Consider the following 20,784-nt stretch of genomic DNA (forward strand, 5'->3'; position numbering starts at 1 on the left):
AAAAAGCACATCTCCGTTATTGATCTCTCTTGGTAATAGCACTTCACAGCTCTTTTGCTCACACTGAAGCTTTTCATGCTTTGTAAGCCTTTTCTTGTCAATATTCCATACATTTTGTAAGCAACCGATTCTTCTTCAAATCTTTGTCTTTGACGCGTCGTGGATACCATTTTTTTCCGCAAAATATGGCTTCCTGACTGAAGCCAGACAAGAGAAGCCCGAAAACAGCTTTTCCGCTTTTCTGAAACAATTAAATCGCGATTATAGCTGTTCTGGTCGCATCACTCTCCCCAACCTGCGAATGCACGGTTTAATCTTGGTTAATTCAACATCGTTCAGATGTCGAATAAATCGAATTGAAAAAAACATTCAACTGAAATAACAGGGAATGACACTTTCTCGTCTGCTTAAACACATGGCAGTCGAAAATCAAGCAATATGCAAGACCTCTGCAGAAATACCAACGCACCAATTAAAAGCCTTGCTCCGGAACTGATGGTGGATATCACTTCGGAGAGCTGCCTCTTCTCACGATGGTTGCCGTCTCGGCATGCGGGCCCGTCGGTGGGCTTTCCAGCACCTACAAAGACACATTTGTTGACAAGCTTAGGTTCGTTGATACCATATTAGAACTATTCCATAGAAGATAGAGTCAGGCTCCAGTACCCATGGATAGCGCTGCTTGGTCGATACCAGCTGTAATGTTTTGGTTTGCATGGTACTGTGTGTTATGCAGATTTAAAGACTTCTAAGGGTACTATCTTCTACAAGTTCAACATTGTAGTTCTTTCGCCCAAACAGCCGAAAATAATTTCAGCCCTGGATGACAATGCTCACTGAGTGACCTAATTCGTTAGCCACCAAGAATGGTGATAGTCAGCCTTCGGGCTGACGAATTCTGCCATCCGTTGCCGATGAAACGGAAACTATTCTCAGCCCGCAGACACTGTTCATTACATTTTAAAATTAAGAGCCTCAGTTTAATGAAGTAAAACAAAAAGCAAGGTTGCGGTAAAATAGTGTGCTTCGTGTTCTGATTTGCCAATGATTATAAAAAGTGATGTTGAGGAAAGAAATAAATTGCATCTCTTGGTCGCAGAATCTTGTTCTTAACATGCATACTGGTGGTTCTAAGACAAACTTCTTACATCATTCGCATTACACTGCTTCAGCGATAACGTTAGGCTATGTTGGCAGTGATGAGTGGTTTTCGTCGTCTCAGGGCCCTCGGTTGCTCGCGCTTTACACTGCAACCCACCAAGTCTGCGAACCCGTGAGTACAATGACTGATGGCATGCGTGGGCTGTCCCATTGACGTCCAAACGCTCCTGTCCTGCGCTCATGATGTCCACTTTTTGCCCACGAATTTCTTTATTTTATCCCTCCATCGGGTTAATGGCCCTCTCCTCCTTCTAAACCCATCTCTTGATATCCACTCTGTTATCATAATTGAACACCGGTTGTCAGTTCGTCTCTTTACCCGAACAGCCCAGTCCAACGCCTTAGTAGCCCGATTCCAATTATATTTCTTTATTTGAACTCTTAAATCACCGACTCTAGTTTGTTCCCTGATCCAGAAACCTCGTTTATTGTCCGTAAGCATTGCTCCAATCAGTAGTCGCTTCATGGCCTGTTGAGCGGACCCAAGTTTGCTTTCGAGTTTTTTAGTAAAGCGCCAAGTCTCAGTTCCGTATATCATCGCCGGCATTATGCACTGGTTGTATTTTTTTTTGGAGGGAAAGAAGCAGCTTACTTTTTATTATGGCCGTGTCTAGAGTGCCGTCCGACGGTATTATAAGCACTCCACCATATAGACGTCCACCGGCGTTTTGTAACAAAATTGCCGCGTTTGGCACTACATCGCTCTAGATAACGTAAAGGTAGGCAACCTAACCTAAAGATACCATAACATGACCTAGCGCGCAGAAATAAATTATTTAAAACACCAAAACTAACGTAAAACATAAAAATTATAGTTCCATTTAAAGATGACAAAAAGTACCCGAGGCAAGAGCCGGTCTCAAACCACCGCCCTTTGGATCAAGAAGCTAAGAAGGAACCTCCACACTAAAACGACTTTTTTTCTCTTTATCGCATAGAAAACTAGCCCGAATAGCCTAAAGTCCCTCCCTACCTACAATAACGGTACATTCAGTAACACATTTTAAAAGTCAGGCAGGCACACACACGCCTCAAGAAGATTCAACCAGTCCGGCGGCTGCGATTGGGCCGCATAGACACTGTACACAATCGCATATTGTTCGCGAAAATTGACTTAGTTCCACGAGGTTCCTCGGCATGGCGGTCAATCATGCGACATTTCCATAGGCTAAACAATCCTATAAGCACGAAAAGGTCATATGGCACGGAACAGTTCTTCATCACTGGCACGAATCGTATGCTGTAGGGGGTGGTGTCTATGTCCTTTTTAAGAGTCCACTGCAGAACATCCGAAAAAACACAGCATCCCGACATAAAACAAAGCTGTGATCAATTGTCTCCGGCTGGTTACACAAACGACAGTCAACAGACCAAGGCACATATACACCTTTACTATTGAGCCATGTTTTAACAGGCAACGTTGATGTGCGCAACTTAAAAAAGAAATTTTTGCAGCCGCTTGGATGCACATTGTTTTGACGCGCTTCAACACACTGCCATCTAAAATTACCAGATATGGTTGACGGTAAATGGGCATTGGAAATGAACTTTCAATTAAAATGCCCATCAATTATTTCCTGGAGAGTCCGTACAAATACTCGAGAGAAAAACGCACAATAAGAAACTTGAAAGTGTCAGCAACCTCTTTCAGAAAGCCCCAAAGCGGCTTAGGATTCGTGGGGTTGGTTGGAGCAAATAAAAAAATGCAAATGAGCACTCAATTTATGCTGATTAAAAACCTTTAAAAACAGATGATCAGCTGTTTTGAAAAACAAGAACCACGAAACGACCTGGTGTACAAACAAATTCACCAATCCAACACCCCCAGACCTTAATGGGAGGGAGAGGTTATCGCGGCGCATGGGCACCCCCTTGGACCGCCATACGAACGTAGCCAACACTATGAAATGCTTGAACCTTATTTCGTGAACAACTAAGGGCCTGCACAACATAAACAAGTTTGGAAACAAGAAATACCTTACACAGTTCTGCACGCGCAAATATAGACAGCTCCTGCCCCATCCATGCCTGCGTTTTACGTTTCACTACAGTAAGCGCAGAGATCAATGAGGTCCACTGTTCCGTATCTGATGTAGAGGAACCCCAAGGTACTGTATTGTTTCAGAGTCCCATGCTATGTCTCCATATTGTCGCGGCTGCGTACCCCACCAGCCCTTCCAAAATCCTCTTGATTTTTCAAGGTTCACCTTAGCACCACTTACATCACAAAACCGCTGTGTCAGCATCATTCCCTCCAAAACACTTTTCTTGTCCGTACAAAAAAGACAAAGTCATCTGCATGGGCTAAAACTTTGACTTCATAGTTCTCCAGTGAGAAACCATGAATGACACTGCTTTGGAGAATACTAATGCACAGGGGCTCAAGGTACAAACCGAATAAAAGGGGTGACAACGGGCAACCTTGCCGTACGGAAGATCTAATGGGAATAGGTCTAGAGATATAACTTAACAACGTGAGGGTTCGAGCTAGTTGGTCTGGAGAGTTCGCGATTTATATACAACTGGGTCGTACAGCTTTTGTAACAGAGAGATATGCTTTTATAAAAGGCTTCCCCAAGCCCAGCTGACACCAGAACCGCAAAAAGGAAAGGATACCTAACCCTGTCAAATGCTTTAGCAAGATTAATCTGAAGCAGCGCAACCTGCCCAACAGCATCGGATACGCACTCCAGTAATGAACGAGCAACATGGATGTTGGTCTGAATACCGCAAGTCTGGTGCGAACCTATCTCACTTGTGATTACAATCTTTAACCTGCGTGCCAGCACCTTCGCGAATATCTTGTAATCCACGTTACACAGAGATAGGCCTGTAGCCATCCACGCTTTTCAACTTTTCTTCGTTGTTACTTTTCGGGATTAGTACAGTATAACCTTGGTAAAATGCAGGAGGCAAATTCATGGGCCTTTGTAAAAACCTCATGTCAGGCAGGTGACAGAACAGTCGAGAATTTTCTGTAGAACTCAGCAGTGAGGCCATCAGGTCCAGGTGACTTAGGGGTTTGAAGGTTTGAAATCGCAATTTTCACTTCTTCAAGCGTAGTTGGTCTTTCTACAAGAGCCCGCTCATCGTCCCTGAGCATAGGAAAAGGATGGAGGAATACATTAACATCAGGCGTACTACAGGTACCCGTGTTGTCAATAAACAGTTTTTCATAATAGGCACAAAATGCCGCAAATATACTGCGGCTATTAGAGTAGCTTTGGCCCCCATACTCAATTTCGACTGTAACGTTTTCTAGTGCTGACTGCTTTTAATCTCCAAATGCGCGTCGTGTTGGCGGCTCCAGCAAAAACCTACGCGTTCTTGATCGAATAGGGGCTCCCCGATATTTTTATGTCATATGCTGCTGAGTTTGAGCTTTAACATTGCATATTTCATCAAAAAATGTCCCGGCCTGAACTCTTTCAGCCTCATGTAATTGCATCAAGGAACTGCGGAGTTCACGCATGTGAAGCCGCTTCAAAAAGGATGACCGAGCCAACGCCTCTATAGCTACATTTATGATTTCTTGTTCAAAAAGGTCCCATTTTTGGAAAATGCCAAGGCTTGAAAGTTCGAATGTATCGTTCAGGCAAGCTGCTACTGCATGTTGAAAAAGTCCGTCCCAGAGTATGCTATTGGTCAGTCTCCACAGTTCCCAAGGGATGGGAGGAGCGCGCCAGCCCCGTGGACCGATCCGTGCAGATACCATGCACTTATCACTGAAAAATATTGGCCTAACAACATAATCACGCACAATTGAGCACTTTCCGGTGGAAACAAAAATTCGGTCCACACGGGCACTAGAAAAACGATGAAAATGCGTAAAGTGTACAGTGCTCCCTATAACGCTTCCTATGTCAACTAGGCCGTATTCACTAACCAGGTCACTGAGAACCACGGCACTGGAAGCATAGCTCCAGTTACCTGCCGAATGATCCTCCTGAGTACAAACAAAATTAAAATCCCCTAGGAGTAGCACACTTCTCTCGGTGCACAAAAACTCTGCCGCCAAACCCGATTTAACGAAGCATTCTGGGAACAAAGATGCATAAAACAGGTTTTTCCAAATTTATGGCGTCTAGAGTGTCTGACAGTGTGCTTCCAGGGTTGGAGCTGTAGCACACTGCCTCCACACTTTCAAAGGAGCTTCCACACTTCTGCTTCCGAGCCTGCGTCGGGCTCCACAATAAGCCCGCAACACGAGCAGGAAGAGGCATCGTCCACTTGTTGGGAACAGCTTCGCCGGCGTGACGAGGTGGCCGCAGTTCAGAACTTCGACGACTTCGTGAACGCTGACGCAGACGCGTACACCGACACGACAGTAGTCTCGACTACGAGGAGATAGTGCAGCTTGTTTCCGGCGCACACAAGGATTCTGAAGATGCGAACGATCCGGATACTGTCGAAGCTCCAAGTCCTGCATCAAGCCAGGTGATGGACGTCGTCGACCTTCTGAGGCGGTTTGCTGGGGCGCACGAGGGTGCCGAGGACGCTTCGACTTCACTGGGAAGCTAGGAGAAGTGTGTGCTCTGTTTGCGAAGCGCGGCAGCCGAAAATCACTAGGCAATGAATTTTTCGTTCTCTAGAACGAAATTTGTCGTTCTCTCGATTTGAAGAAGTTGCGTATTGAACGAAATAATTTGCGGGTCCTGGTGACTTCGTTAAATCGAGGTTCAACTCTATATTTATTTGTATTATTAGGATGCTCCTGTATTTATTTTTATATTTATTTATATATTATAGGATGAGGTGCATATTATAGGAAGGTGGATATATTATATGCACCTTTCATGCTACGCCTCTAGAGCGTTTTACCAGGTCCGAAATGCTGCCTCGTCCGGTATATAACGTCGCGAGATACCACGGGAGGCTGTACTAGATAGGCTCCACCATGCTGGGTGAGGCTCCCTTGGACACGCACAGCATTTCCTCACCAGACAAGGATTCAGGAGCCGTGGCTGAGTGCATTTGCTAAAAACCTCCCAATGATTATACAATCACACGATCGGCCTTCAAGCACTCCGTAGGCGTGGCTGCAGATCTTTGGGAGAGGCCTTCGTCCTGCAGTCGACATAACCGGGCTTTAGATGACGATGCAGGTGGAGGAGGGAAAATGAGGCTGGTGATTACGATACTCTTTAATGAAAATCTGTGCGCAGCCAAACTGATTCTTAGGAAGCAAACGCACATCATCGCTGAGCCAGCACTCGCTCGTGTGTTCTCCCGACAGCAGCGATGGTGGGCCTCTGCGTAGCGGCGCGGAGGGACTCTACGCAGTCTACGCAGTTCACTCTACTCTACTGTATTCTACTGTACTCTACTCTACTCTACTCTACTCTACTCTAAGGGACTGCGAAGGACAGCGAACTGCATTTCAGGAAGTGAACGCACATCATCGTCACGCGCACCCCTCCCCCTCAGCCTTTCTCCAATTGTCGCACAGACAAGCGTCTCGTGCGGGCGCAGCCTACTGCCCTCTCCCGAACCCTTTCGCTACACTTTCCTCCGCACTTTTCTTTCTGGCGTCGCTCGCTCGGTTACAATTCCGTTCCGTGCCCGTGGCCGCCGCCGCCGCCAAACTGCAGTAGCGGCGGCCCAAGTGCTGCGCACTATAAAAAAGGTGTGGTTGCTTTTCCGTGAATGGAACGGCGCTTCCCAATGCGAAGGAACGTCCTCGACCGACGAGACGCTCGAGCCCGACTGAAAACACTGCCGTCCGCTTTGTGATGATTGCCCACTACGCCACTTCTTGCGTCGAAGCTGATAACCACCGAGCATAGACATCGTCATATGGAAGGTATACGGATGATTAGGCATGTATTTTAGCGAAGCTGGCAGACGCTGGACGTCGGGCGATGCTGAGAGCATAGAAAGTGGCTCATCGGGATCATAGTCACACGGCTTGAAAGGGCACACAATCGCTCTAAGCGGGCACTAGGGTATGCCCTTGATACTACTGGCAGTTTCCTTTTATGCTTTCGTTAAGAAAAAATTACGAGCTAAAGCATTATTTAGGCTCATTTAAACAATACAATGACATTTACAAAATATTTCAAGCTTAGCCAATCGTAGGGTGCGTAGGGTCGCCGTGTTGCGCCGTCATATGTGGAGGATCCGGGCATGACGTAGGCAGTGCCGCATTTGCGTGTATTTGTCGACGTAAATATCGAATATCTTTCTTATTTGCGCACCGATCCTGATGATTCATTTTGCGTCTGTATCTGAACGACACGAAGAACCGACGCAGGGCCGGAAAAATACCTGTAAAAAAAGCATTGGATGGGTCTTTCAAGGTATTTATGTCAAGAATTGGTAGGACATGATCTCTTTATTTACGACCCATTTGATGCATTTTTATGTGAATAAAACCTCCAAACTGCTATTTCTTTTCAACCATGCTTTTCGATTTGCGCACGTTGGCAGTGGCATGACAATTATCAATTCACAGATTCAAATTAATGTATTGCAAGCATGCTTACACAGTGCAGCATGAAGGGCATGAATAATTGATTTCCTTGTGAACAAAGGCCTTTAAAACACAATATGGAGGGGCATTTCACAGAGAAGAAAAGCGAAAATTTGATTGGGCGTTTTAAAAGCTCACTAATGACGAGATCAAGCTGCGCTAACGGTACAACTATTGAGTGAGCCACGGACCTTGGAGCAACGAACTGAACGAAACAAGAATATGACATTGGGCCACCACGCGGCATGCTTATCTATTAATGTATCAGAATAACAGGCACCTTTCGCTGAAACCTGCACTTCCAGACACAATACGCTGGTCTGGAAGCAACGTATTGTAAAAGACGGTTGAATCAGCGTGGCGTTATTTTTTACGCTGCCAAAAGTGAACCGCAGACAAGCGCAATGCAAGTATTGCGCCACGACCTCGCTACGCCGCAAGCTGAAGCTTTATGAAATCATCTCTGTCATTCACCTAAGTATAACCGATAGTTCTGTAGTAACAAAGGTGCACTGAATATAAGATGCAGTTACCAACATCGACCAACGTGTCTGGGCCTCTCATGGCCCAGAAATCTTTTTTCTTTACGAACACCGCTTGCTTACAACTAAATTTATTCAACCGACGTCGGTTTCCCGTGCGTGGTTAGTACGACCAGTTAACATGTCCGGTATCATTGTCAGGTTCAAATACACATAGCCGATGCAACACTTTTTGGCACTTCACACGTTACAGCTCGTGGTGCTAAAAATTTCTGAAACATTCCGAGCACCTCAATGAATACTCCCTGAAGTGCTACTTTGTCAGTATCAGGCTTCACAGCTAACCCAGGTTACGCTGGTTGCTCTATTTGTCAGAAAGCTCCAGTCCTGTTCGTTCTGCTTTTCTTCATGCCGGTGTCTGTGTTTGCAACAGTGTTTTAATATGTAAGAAAACTTGCGGGTCATGCTACCGATTTGGGCCTTATCGTTGACTGATAAACCGCACAGCTGAAGTATACGCATGAAAGAGCTCGTGCAAGCCAGATATAATCCCCCCTCCGCACTGCGCTCACTACGCTGGCGAGGAGTGAGATAAAATAAAATTGGTATCAATCATGAGCGCGATGGTAATATCACCCTTTATTATGTTGCTCACATTTGTGAAAGACAAACTGAACCGCGAATGACTCCAACACCAATACACGTCGTTTGCCCTGTTCTTGTAAACTTTCCTTGTATTTCCTCCGGCGTTGCGTTGCGATGTTGCTGATATCCACGCAAAGAAATGTTGTTTCAACAGCGCATATAATTCGCTTCCGTTACTGTTGGCGTTACTTCCCATGTTACTTCCCACGTTACTTCCGTTACTTCCCACGGAGCAGTAGAATTCGGGAGGGGGGGGGTAGTAAATCGTAATTTTCCGGTTGGCATATAACGTCATATGCGCCAGCATCTGGAAAATGACGACCATATCTGTTATATTGAAAGAAATCCCGACGTCTAGGTTGCCAGAGAAGCCAGATGCGCGCTGGCGACCTTTTCTTACTCGGTGCTGACGGTTTTCGGCTGCGCCCCGCAGCGGTTCACCTGCGCCCTGTATGCACTGGTTGAACGTAGTGCGAAAATGCCGAGATTTGAGCCGCGAGAGCCGTTTCTCGTGGTAGGCTCAGGCAAGAAAAATACACCCGCTTGAGACGAGCCTACTATGATTCTGAGTGCCAGCACTCAGCTGTCGTATTATCCCCCGGAACAGAGGTGTTCGGAAAAAGGTGACTGCATCAAGAAGATCTCGCAGCTCATCGCTTGAAGATGAAAATATTTCACATTGTCGGCAGTCAAAAGGTATGCCATCGATTTGAGAAAAGGCGTCGTTTTGTCTGCTAAACCGTGCGAAGCAAGCGACTGAAGCCAGCACACGTGTCGTCTTAGGAATTTGCAGACGAAGCCAGAGCTCGGGGGAAATTTTCTTGTCTGGTCTTCTGTAAGGCGCATTTGAATCGTTCGCCTTACGCGCCGGCACCCGCCGCCACTTCGTCCGCTGCCATCCGTGTACGTCTTTTAAAGACGATAGTCTTTCTTGGGCTACTTTAACCCAGAAATTTTAAATGCAGAGCATTTCAGTAACTCACGATGTCACCCGCGTTGACGTCCGTAGTCCGCATCGCTCCCCCTACACTGTATAAAAAAATAATACATACCGGCGCCAGGTTTCGATCCCACGACTCTGCGGGCGGAACGCAAGGTGCATGGTGCTCTACCCACTGCGCCACAAAGCCGACACAGAAATGAAGGTTACGAACGCGCCTTATATCCTTGACTCATTCAACCGTTGGCCACAGGTGCGCCCTCTCCCCCGCGTCCTCCTCCCCTTCTCTCCGCTCGCAACACCCTCTCTCGCCGCGTTCGGTTCGGGTGCACAACAGGTGGGGACGTGCGCAACACCTCTCTCGCCGCGTTTTCGCGCTGAGCAACAGCCGGTGCGCGCGCAAGAACAGGGGGCGCTCGCATCGCGCTCTCTCGCCGCGGTCGGTTCGCGCTTAAACCACATATGTTGTTCGCGCGCGCTCCGGTCGCTAACATCTGTGGCGTGATCGTGACGTGAACATCACGCGTTCGTGTGGTGGCGCGATTTCGGCGCTATAACACTCTCTCGCGAGGGGCATTGAACTGGATTCGATTGGATTGGCTTGGATTGGCTTGGCTTCGATTGGTTTGGATTAGGATTGGATTGGATTAAAGTGGATTGTGTTGGATTGTGTTGCGTCATAGCCGCGCCACGTTGCGTCATAGCCGCTCCACGTAGCGTCATAGCCGTGGCAGGGGGTTCACGGCACGTTTCACGTTTCACCATCGACTTCATCGACAATGTCTACGCTGGAAGACAACAATTACAACAACAACAACCAATACGTAATTCATACGACTTGCAGAAATGCTCTGCATTTGATCATGCCCCTCGCGAGGGGGATGTTTACTTTTTTTTGCCGTCCCAGCTGCTGAATACCATAGCATCAGAAGACGTAGCAAAAGTAGTCAAGCAGATTGCCCAGCGGTATGGATCGCTCGTAAGGCACGGCCCAATAAGTGCTAGTGTTATTTTTTTAGCCATTGCCGATTTAACATCTTCATACAAGCGTTCACCTTGCTGGTCATCATGGCTCGATGTATGCACGTAGCCCTGTACCACCTTGATTTTGGTCTGTCTGTCTGTCTGTCTGTCCGTGACTCGATTCAGCCACCCGGCCAAAGTAAAACAATGCCTGCGCAATAGTCTTATTTATTCACAGCTAAATCTATCCGTCAAAGTCCGGTGTAATGTTCATACTTGTCAACATTGTTGAAGAAGAACAACACATTACTCAAATATAAGACAAAAAATTAATACAGAAGTGATATTTGCAGTGTTCCTTTATAAAAAAAATCAAACATGCTTGACTTTTGCGTAATTAAATACTTCATTAACTGCAGAAAAAAAATTCACTCCACCGTCACCCGCGGTGGCCCGAGCCACTATAGCTTCTGGCGCCATTTAAAGGAATCAACCGGCAACAGTTGCGAAAGGTTCCACTAGATAGCTTCCCCGTTCTGCTTGCAACTCATGTGGAGTAGGGAAACGCGGTTCTATAAAAGCTGAAGTAGGGTGCCCCGATTCACGCGCGTCTTCGCCGTACGGCAGCGTTGGCATTGAGACACCCGGCCTGGAGCAGTGGAACGCGGTAAATTTAAAATGATTTAAGCAACCCTTTGGCGTCTTTACCTTGGGAGGAGTGTGACGCAAGAGGAACAACATGAGAAGTGAGCGAGAAAGCGAAGGGAGATATTTACTTTGCAAAAGTCGATAAAGACTATCGTCTTTTGTCGACATTTGCAACGAAAGGAGCAGATACGCGGCCAATTTTTTGGGGTCGTTGCCTAAACGCCCGCTTGTGCATGCCTCAGCGTAAGCATCGCCTAAAAAAACTGTTTGAAGGGAAGGGCAACTCAGATGGGAATTTTTTTAACTCCGTCTGCCCGTCCGTCCATCCGTCCATCTGTCTGTCTGTGTCACTCTAATCAAACTTCCAGACAAAACTTGAACAAACTCGTCAAAAAGATGTATGTATACGCGGAACCGTTTTAAACTACTAAAACTGCTAGCGTAAGTCCTACATGTCGGCATTATTTTTTAAAATATCATACCTTTTCTAAAGACTATAGTCTTTCTTGATACCTGAACGCGAAAAGTTTCGTCTGTATGTATCTGTGCAAGTATGTATGACGGCTGGATGTATGTATGCATTTTTTTAGTTCAAGTTCAAGTTTATTCAAAATAATAAATACAGCATTGCTGAATAGAATAAACATGCTACAGAAGGAGGTCCCAAAGTTTAAAAAAACTTTCACATGTATGTATGTATGTATGTATGTATGTATGTATGTATGTATGTATGTATGTATGTATGTATGTATGTATGTATGTATGTATGTATGTATGCATTGTGGGAACGCGACCATGCGCGTTCCCTTTCGTTTGGCTTCGCCGCACTGCTTGCTCCTCGCAGGAACTTGCTTAGCGAGACGTCGGCGAGGGGGTCTACCTCCTCGCCGAAGGAGTGTTCTGTGGCCGTCGAGAGCGCGCGGGATGCAAGCAGTGGGAGGTTGGAGCTCGGGAAGCGAGACGACAGGACGCGCCTGGTGACCTCCTTCCTTCGAGGATCGGGCAAAAAAGGAGGGCAACAATGGCTGCCAACGGCGTCCCAGCTAGACAAACGCGAGCGCGCTGAGTCGCCCCGTAGAGGACTGTTGCCGCGGTGAGTCGAATCTCTCGATTCCCTTAAACTGCCCGGGCGGGGAACCAAATCCTTGCCGTCAACCAGCTAGCCTGCATGCTCTTTGTATGGTTATTATACAATAATAAATGTCAATGAGAGAAAACACTGGTCACTTCCTTTGTTCCGTTGAGCCACGGCCCGCCGCGGCTGGCGTGGTACATCGCGCAGTCGCGGGGTGGGAGATAGCTTGCTAGCTGGGCGAAACGAGAAGACAAAGGCTGATTAGTCTCTGTCGTCACTGGCCTTGGTAATACATGGGGAAAGTAACCAACCTACTTTACCCCTGCTATCCCCACAGCATGTATGTATGTATGTATGTATGTATGTATGTATGTATGTATATATGTATGCATGTATTATGTTTCTATGTATGTATTTATGTAAGTATGTATGTATGTAGCGAATCAGAATGGGAGGTCATGGGTTCGGGTTCCCCGGCGGGCATTTTTTGTCCCCTTTCTTTCTTCCAAAAACTCTTTATCTGTTTCAATGGCCTACCGCATCCTCCCCATTGCTTTCCTTGCCATTCTTGACTGCCAATCCTTATTTATGTGTGTCGCATGTGTCTATGTATGATGTATGTATGTATTACGCACGCATGTATGTATGTATGTATGTATGTATGTATGTATGTATGTATGTATGTATGTATGTATGTATGTATGTATGTATGTATGTATGTATGTATGTATGTGTGCGTATATGTATGCCTTCCTGTCCCTTAATCAAGCCGCCCGGCTAAAAGTTGAAGGAATTAGGGAACAAGGCATTTATACAGGAAAACCTTTACGAACAACTAAATTATGTAGTACACCTCATATTTGTCACAGCAGGAAGGAAACTGCCATATTTCAGGAAAAAATATAAATACGGAACTGATACGAGCGGTGCTCATTAAATAATAATAGACGCGAGCTTAGTTTTTAGAAAACAAATGAAAACACAAAAAAACAATGTTTTGACTAAAAAAACAAAAAGGGCTTACGCTCGAGCGTAGACTTTACGGCGGAACTCGTACCAACGGATGGCGCGCGAGCCGTGCGACGCGGGAAATTTGATTTATATTTACCATATCTCCATGGTGTTTATCATGTCAGGACGAGACGGGAGGTAGACAGTGGAGACGGGAGCCAGTTACAAGGCAGCGGCTGCAGAAGACTATCGTATTTCGACGATGCTTGCAGTGAAGCGATTATATACGCGAGCATTTTTTTTTTCAGTGAATCTTCACCTCACAAATAGCCCTAAACAAGACAAACAAAATGTGTGGGCTTGCCAAATCGGGGTAAAACATTCATAAATTTATGATCCATTCCACTCAGCGATTGTAGATGACCGGTGAAGTTGCGGTGACAATGTATTCTAAGCGTCGTGCTGCGACCAGCCGTTTCTCGAGTTCATTCAATCTCAGTAGGTAGTCTGGAATAGGGGAGTGGACGTTTTCCTTCGTGGTGGAGAGTTGGGGCATGGCATCTGTAAGCAGGGAGGTTTTGCACGCTTCGCACACTCAGAAATTTTGGGCTTTCCCGGCATCTGCAAATGAGACGGTCAATCCATGCAGTGCTAGAGTATGCTTTGCAGCACACCACAGAATACCGTTCTTGGCTCAATCGTTGTCAAGCCACAACCGATTACACACCGCCCAACTACACCTAAATTGTCTATACAGAAAATTGTTTTTGAGTTTAGCGTATCCGCCAGTAAAAATTTCGAATTTTGCAGCATGGTGCATGCGAATTTGTGATGCGTTCTCCACCCCGCGACGGTTCCCGCCCGTCCCCACTTGCATGATGCGTTTGCATTCTCTATACGATTTTCATTGGCCTTCGCTGCCCGCCAGGGACGATTCCATTCTCGCATTTGTTCCTGCCGCCGCGTTTGGTTGCTGAGTTGCTCCTCGGGAGTCTGGCAATGCGTGGCCTCCCCATTGCAACGACAGAACAGAAGTTAAGCTAAGCTCAACATTAAGAACGGCAGCTGTGGCAAGTGCGGAGTCAAATAAAAACAAGCACACAAACAAACAGACTGCGCTAGCACGAACGCATCTCCCTTTACGAAAGGTGGAGCCTCGGGAGTTTTGGTTCAAGAACATAAAAGAATCAACGGATGGCTATAGCCGTAAGCAGCTCTGCTGTGCTACCGTGGAAAGCCGGGCTATAGTTGAAAAAAGGTTTATTCAAACATATTTCAAAGTTCTTCGTTTTGTGTGTTGCCTCTGTTGTCCGGATGGAATAAAAACCAGCGGTAGACACAGGACACAGAAGAAAACGGCGGGACAAGCTGTGTGCTGTGTCTACCGCTTGTTTTTATTCCATTCAAACATGTACCAACTATCCCAGTCCAACACCTTGGTCTCTCTTGTCCGGTTTTGTGAGCAGTTCAAGTCTATAAAACCCAACCTTACAAGCTAACTTTTTCTTGTGACTGTACGCCCTGGCGTCCCCGTCCAAATCGTCATATACGTGGTCCGCTCTCCACAAACCTTAAGCTGCCCGCTCCTCAAGGTGATTTAAAATACATCAAGCTTTTCAAAATAGGGAGCGAAATTCTGTTGCCGCTTCATATCAAGCACTGTTCCCTTTGAGTGGACAGTATATTACAACGAAGTTGATACTAAGGAGCCCCAACGCAGTCATGGACAAATGTAATGCGAACATGGAAATAAGAACCATAAAGGCCGACCTCCATGCAGCGAAATGTCGACGAAAAGGAAAAAAAACACCCACCTCCCCTCGCGGGAACCCCTGTGTAGATGCGACGCATAGGCGGAGCGGCGAAGGGACCGCGTTTTATAGCCCGCATAACGTTGAGGGGACTGCGTAAGCCGGTCCCAGTCGATGACGACGTTGGCGTACTTGTAAAGCGGCGTGGACTCTAGGTGTTTGAGCCAAGCGTGGATGCTGCTTCGCCGGAGAACGGCACACCGGTTTTATGCGCAGCGCGCCCGAAGGAGAAGAAACCGCGGAAGAGAGAGTACTGCACATGCGCCGGCCCCAGCGCGTCTGCCGCGGCTATGACGCAACGTGCCGCGGCTATGACGCAACACAATACACCACAATCCACTTTAATCCAATCCAATCCAATCCAATCCAAATCAAATCCAATCCAATCCAATCCAATCCAAGCCAAGCCAAGCCAAGCCAAGCCAAGGCAATCCAATCCAATCCAATCCAATGCCCCTCGCGAGAGAGTGTTCGCTATCGGAGAGGAGAGGGGGTGAACGGAGGAGAGCGCAGCTGGCGCAGCGAGGAGAATGGGGGAGGGGCGGACAACGCCGACGACGACGACGACGCCGGAGGGATAAGGCGAGTGAATCAGATGCTCTGCATCTAAAAAGCGGCGAACGACGCCCGGCGGAGGCCGCCCCGCCGCCGGCGTCGCAAGTACGGCTGTTCGCCGGCGACCAACGCGACCTAGACGACGAACGCGCGGCGGCGAACGCGAGCGGAAGCGGCGAACTGCGTTTTGAAGCCGCATCCAATCACAGCTTTGTACTTCCTATCTGCGCAGAGCGCCTGCGCACACGGCAGCGAAAGAGCAGACGCTGGTTTTGCCAGAGTTACTTATGGTTTTTGCGCCTTTTCTGGGTACAGTTGTATCTCTTGGATAGTAACCATGGAGAGGAGGCTCCAATAGAAGACGGCGGCGGCGGGTAGTTGCCATTTTGAGTTTACCACGGTGTGCAAAAGTGTAGTCGAAATGGAGAAGTTCAGCGCGTGGAACTGAAAGTATCTGCAAAGCAAAACAAGAGGAAAGCAAAACCCCGAAGCAGCTTCACCCATTGTTGCCATGTGGAAATGTTTGTGCGCTAACTATGAAGTTAGTCTCCAAAAAATGTTGTAGAACAAACAAATAAGTAAAGGCTATTTCAGGTGTTTGCATCAAGTATTATTACTGCCTAGTTAGGTTTTGTTGAAGACAAATTGTGAGCGAGGTTATAATTACGTACATGTTGTTTTGGATTGTACACTTGTCAACCTGGATGCAAGCAGCTCGCTCGGCGGCGGCGTTCGCCGCATCACGTTGCATGGAGGTTGGGGTGGGCGAAAACTGAGCGGCACGTCACACCGCGGCGGCCACCGCGCGAAGTTCGCCGAGAAATTTCGCTGCATGGAGGTCGGCCTTAACACGCAAAATTGAAAAACACTGTTAGTCGAGGCCAAATAATGTGGCGCCACTGATAAATTTGGCAAAGATCAATTTCCTTACTTTCTAGCTGTGATTAAGCCACGCATACGTTTGGCTTTCATAGAAAAAACTCGCGTTATTTGTGTGCTTGGTGCATCTTTTTGTCATTGCGTTTTATTTGTCCATGACTGTACGTCAATACCACGAACAATCAAACATCACCTCCCGCAGTGTTCCACACGAAGATCAGAATAACATCGCGACTTTGCTCTTGGTTCAAATGATAGCCTTATTTTTACCCCGTTTCCTGTCTAAGGGGTGTGCTTTTGTTTTGCGCAGGCGTAACTTTCTTCTTCTTGCATGCCCGTGCAAGCCGAATATTTACAGAAACAAGAGCCTTATACGTCGCTCTCTTAGCATGTTTTGCTCTGTATTATCCCGAATTAAGTATCAATGTGGCGTACATATTTATTATTCAGCGGCAGCAGTAATTACTTGTAAGTCAATGCAAGCCGGGTCATAGACAAAAGCCTGTACTCCCAACAATCTAACCGCCGTATCATTCAAGCAAAGGACACCAATACAACCAAGCCTTGCTCCGCCAAATTGCGATGGATCCGCTGAGACTGTAAAAAGCGGGAACTGACCAATGCACTACTACACCGCACAGTCCATGTCATCTGAACCAGGGACATTCTGACAGTTTCCTGCAGAACAGAATCGGCCATGAGGGAGAGCCCATCCCCTAAAAGCCGCACGAATAGCACCAGTGAACAATCAAGAGCGTCTTCTCTGGTGACTTGTAACTAAATCAAAGACCACTGTGGTGCTTTATGCCGGAAATTCCTAACGGAGATACTCGGATATCTTTCAGACCACATGTAAACATGAGAAACGCATACTTTCTTCGTGAACTACCTGAAGACAATGCACAAAAGCAAAGGCATGAAGTGTGCCTTCACAGCTTCTTGTCTGCTGATTTAGGCTGCTCAACTTTTCCTGCGTTCAGCAAGTACGTGGTGCTGTAGCTTTCCTCTCTGTTCTCGAAATAGTTTCCACAGAAGACGTTGCAGCCACTAAAGCACTACACGAATATTTTCGGCCACCATCGAATTATTAAATAATGCCTCCGCTTTAAATTTAACTTGTGTTCGAGTAGGGTCGAATGTCAACATAGTTCCACACTTCACTCGTGATAGTTTCACGCTTGTGGGTTAACTACAAGAGTAACTAGTATACTCTTCGGGACAATTGAATGAATGTGCGTGTTCGCCTTACTTGCAGAGTGTTACACAAAGCACGTAAAATATTCACCTACTCTCCGTAAAGAACTAAATTTCACTGACAGTTTACGTTTGCAAATAAAACGGAACGCGTTTGGCTGATGTGCAGGCCGAGTTTAAAAGACATTGGTTAAATATGCAGAAAACCAAAGTGATGATCAATAACCTCGGGACAGCACAGCGGTTTGAGATGGGTGACGAGGCAGTGCATGTGGTGAGCGAATATATCTACTTAGGCCAAGTTGTGAGCCCGGATCCCAACCATGAGGCAGAGATAACTAGATGGATAAGAATGGGGTGGAGTGCATACAGTAGACATTCTGAGATAATGAATGGCAGCCTACCATCGTCCCTGAAGAAGAAAGTGTATGACAGCTGCATCTTACCGGTACTCACCTACGGGGCAGAAACTTGGAGGCCGACTAAGAGGGTTCAACTTAAATTGAGAACGACTCAGCAGGCAATGAAGCGGAAGATGATAGGCGTAAAATTAAGGAACAAGAAGAGAGCGGAGTAGGTCAGGGAACAAACGCTTGTTAAGAACATATTAGTAGAAATTAAGAAGAAGAAACGGACGCGGGCAGGGAATGTAATGCGAAGGCAAGATAACCGTTTGTCATTAAGGGTAACAGAGTGGATCCCTAGAGAAGGCAAGCGCTCCAGGCGGCGGCAGAAAGTTACATGGGCAGATGAGATCAAGAAGTTTGCGGGGATAAATTGGTCGCAGTTAGCACAGGACCGGGGTAATTCGAGATTAATGGGAGAGGCCTTTGCCCTTCAGAGGGCGTAGGTAGGCTGGTGATGATGATGGTAACTAAGAGCTCCGGAAAATTAAACTCATAGATACACAGCAAATCATAGTATCACGTTTTCTGGTGTTCTGAAAAATGTCAATTTGGCGAACGGCATAAAATTGCTGGAATTGTGACGCATGCCCTGATTGATGTCTAGGCAAAACTTTTAAGTTAGGGGTTATTTTTCGCAGTTCAGAGGGAAATTACTAAATACGCGTTTTTGCCACGTAAAGAAGGTACGAGAATCCCTTAAAAGGTTCTCTCACCATCACTGAATAAATATGTGGGGCAGGTAGTTGAAAGGCATAATAAATCTAGGCACTGTTGTATGCGGGGAGGCGTACCCGAGCCGAGCTCCGTCGCCTCCGACATGCGCTGCGTAGCCTTGTGAAGCGAGCGGCCTGCAAATGCTGCTGCCGTGAAGATGATTACAAGAATCCGAAGGCAAACTTAACTGGTTTACTGCATAGCGAGAGATGAGCCGCAGCAAGACAATAATACTCCTACCGGCGAGGTTACAGTACAGGACTCGAGCGGAGTGGCAGCATTGATTCTCTGCTCCAGCAGGAATGAACTTAAGCGCTTGGGGGGGTCTTAATTTGCCCAAAGCGCTAACGGTCAATCAAGCTTTCCCTCTGGTTTTTACACAGGGCGCGACATGGTATACACACACACAACGCTCTTTCCAGAGTTCGTGAGGGGTCGGTTGTAGTGGCTGACGCGGAGTCCGAGAGAGAGGAGAGAGTAGGTCTCCGCAACGTTATCCGCGTCCTTCGGGCATGTAGCCCCACGTCGCGTTGCCGACGCCGAAGTTTTAATCATCCAGACAGCGAGGCGCCAGTGATCCGGCTTTTCCCATGTATGTATCGGCTTGTTGGGATCCGTTGGCTGCCGCTGCAAGCCTGAGTTAGCGACACAGAGGCGCCCTCTGGAAAGGCGCACGTTGTGGAGGCTCCGCCACAAAGCCGAAGAGTGTATGCCTTGCGCATGCCTTGCGGTGGCCTCAATGAACAAAATTCTGCAACCTGGGGCATATCTTTGATGCAGGGGCAAAATTGTAAAGTTGTAGGCTAATTCAACGTTTTAGAAGAAATTACTACATACGTCCTTTAGCCCCATTCAAAGGCTTCTTAGGAACCACGTACAGCGTTTGCCGTCTGTATTGAAAGAACCAAGTTCGGCCCCGTATTTCGTGATCTCAGGATATCTAGGTTGCAATAATAAGGACGTGTGGGCAACGTTTAAAATACGGGAAAGTTATTGATTGATTGATTGATTGATTGATTGATTGATTGATTGATTGATTGATTGATTGATTGATTGATTGATTGATTGGTTAATTGATTAATTAATTAATTGATTGATTGATTGATTGATTGATTGATTGATTGATTGATTGATTGATTGATTGATTGATTGATTGATTGATTGATTGATTGATTGATTGATTGATTGATTGATTGATTGATTGATTGATTGATTGATTGATTGATTGATTGATTGATTGATTGATTGATTGAATTCTCTGTACTCAAACGAATCCACTGCCGAGCATTAAGCTCGGCAAAAGTGATTCGTTTGACCGAAACGGAAGCGACACTAGACTTACACTGGGTGCGAGACGGAGTCAAGACGGCACCCGACGACAGGAGTACCGAAAGGACTGCGCAGGTTGCTCGTAGCAGCCGCGCCATTTACCCCGTCTGGAATGCGAAGAAGAAGAGTGGCTTTTCAGGGCAAGATATCTTCACTTAGAAGACACTTTCAACCGCTGCCATTCCACGCACGCAATAGAAATCAACTACTCTTGCGGCGTTTCATGTGGCGCAAATACCCACAGAATAGGGCCCGAAGGCTTCTGGGCCCCATTAAATAGCGTGGCCAAACCACGACGGCCAATTTCGGCGTTGGGGTTTTTCCGCGACACAGACTGTAGGACTATGCCTGTTTTGTAAACCATTTTAAATTCAAGTTCTTAAACGGAAGTTTTCAGTGGTAAAAAATCGGCCGATGATTTCGCCTCCCTATATCGCCCCAATTTGACGGAGGTGCTGAGAGATTTCTTTTTTCCGTTAGAGTATCTTTAATTGTGCTGACAAATGGCTTCAAATCAACCCGAAACCAAAAAAGAAAAATCACGCCTGAAATTAAAAA

General features: G+C 46.7%; 1 protein-coding gene across 1 annotated transcript in view; it reads right to left on the minus strand.

Annotated features, from left to right (window-relative positions):
• LOC144137697 (uncharacterized) overlaps positions 1 to 20,784 on the minus strand; it is a 53,594-nt gene that overhangs the window by 16,580 nt on the left and 16,230 nt on the right. The window contains exons 2-3 of the mRNA XM_077669640.1: positions 20,240 to 20,333; positions 470 to 580 (exon numbers count right to left, since the gene is read on the minus strand). Of these exons, the coding sequence (XP_077525766.1) occupies positions 470 to 580; positions 20,240 to 20,324 (196 nt within the window). The 5' untranslated portion in view covers positions 20,325 to 20,333. The remainder of the gene's footprint in view (positions 1 to 469; positions 581 to 20,239; positions 20,334 to 20,784) is intronic.

This window comes from Haemaphysalis longicornis, unplaced genomic scaffold (assembly GCF_048455015.1).
Source record: "Haemaphysalis longicornis isolate Haplotype H1 unplaced genomic scaffold, Haemaphysalis longicornis Haplotype H1 scaffold_47, whole genome shotgun sequence".
NCBI classification, from domain to species: domain Eukaryota; kingdom Metazoa; phylum Arthropoda; class Arachnida; order Ixodida; family Ixodidae; genus Haemaphysalis; species Haemaphysalis longicornis.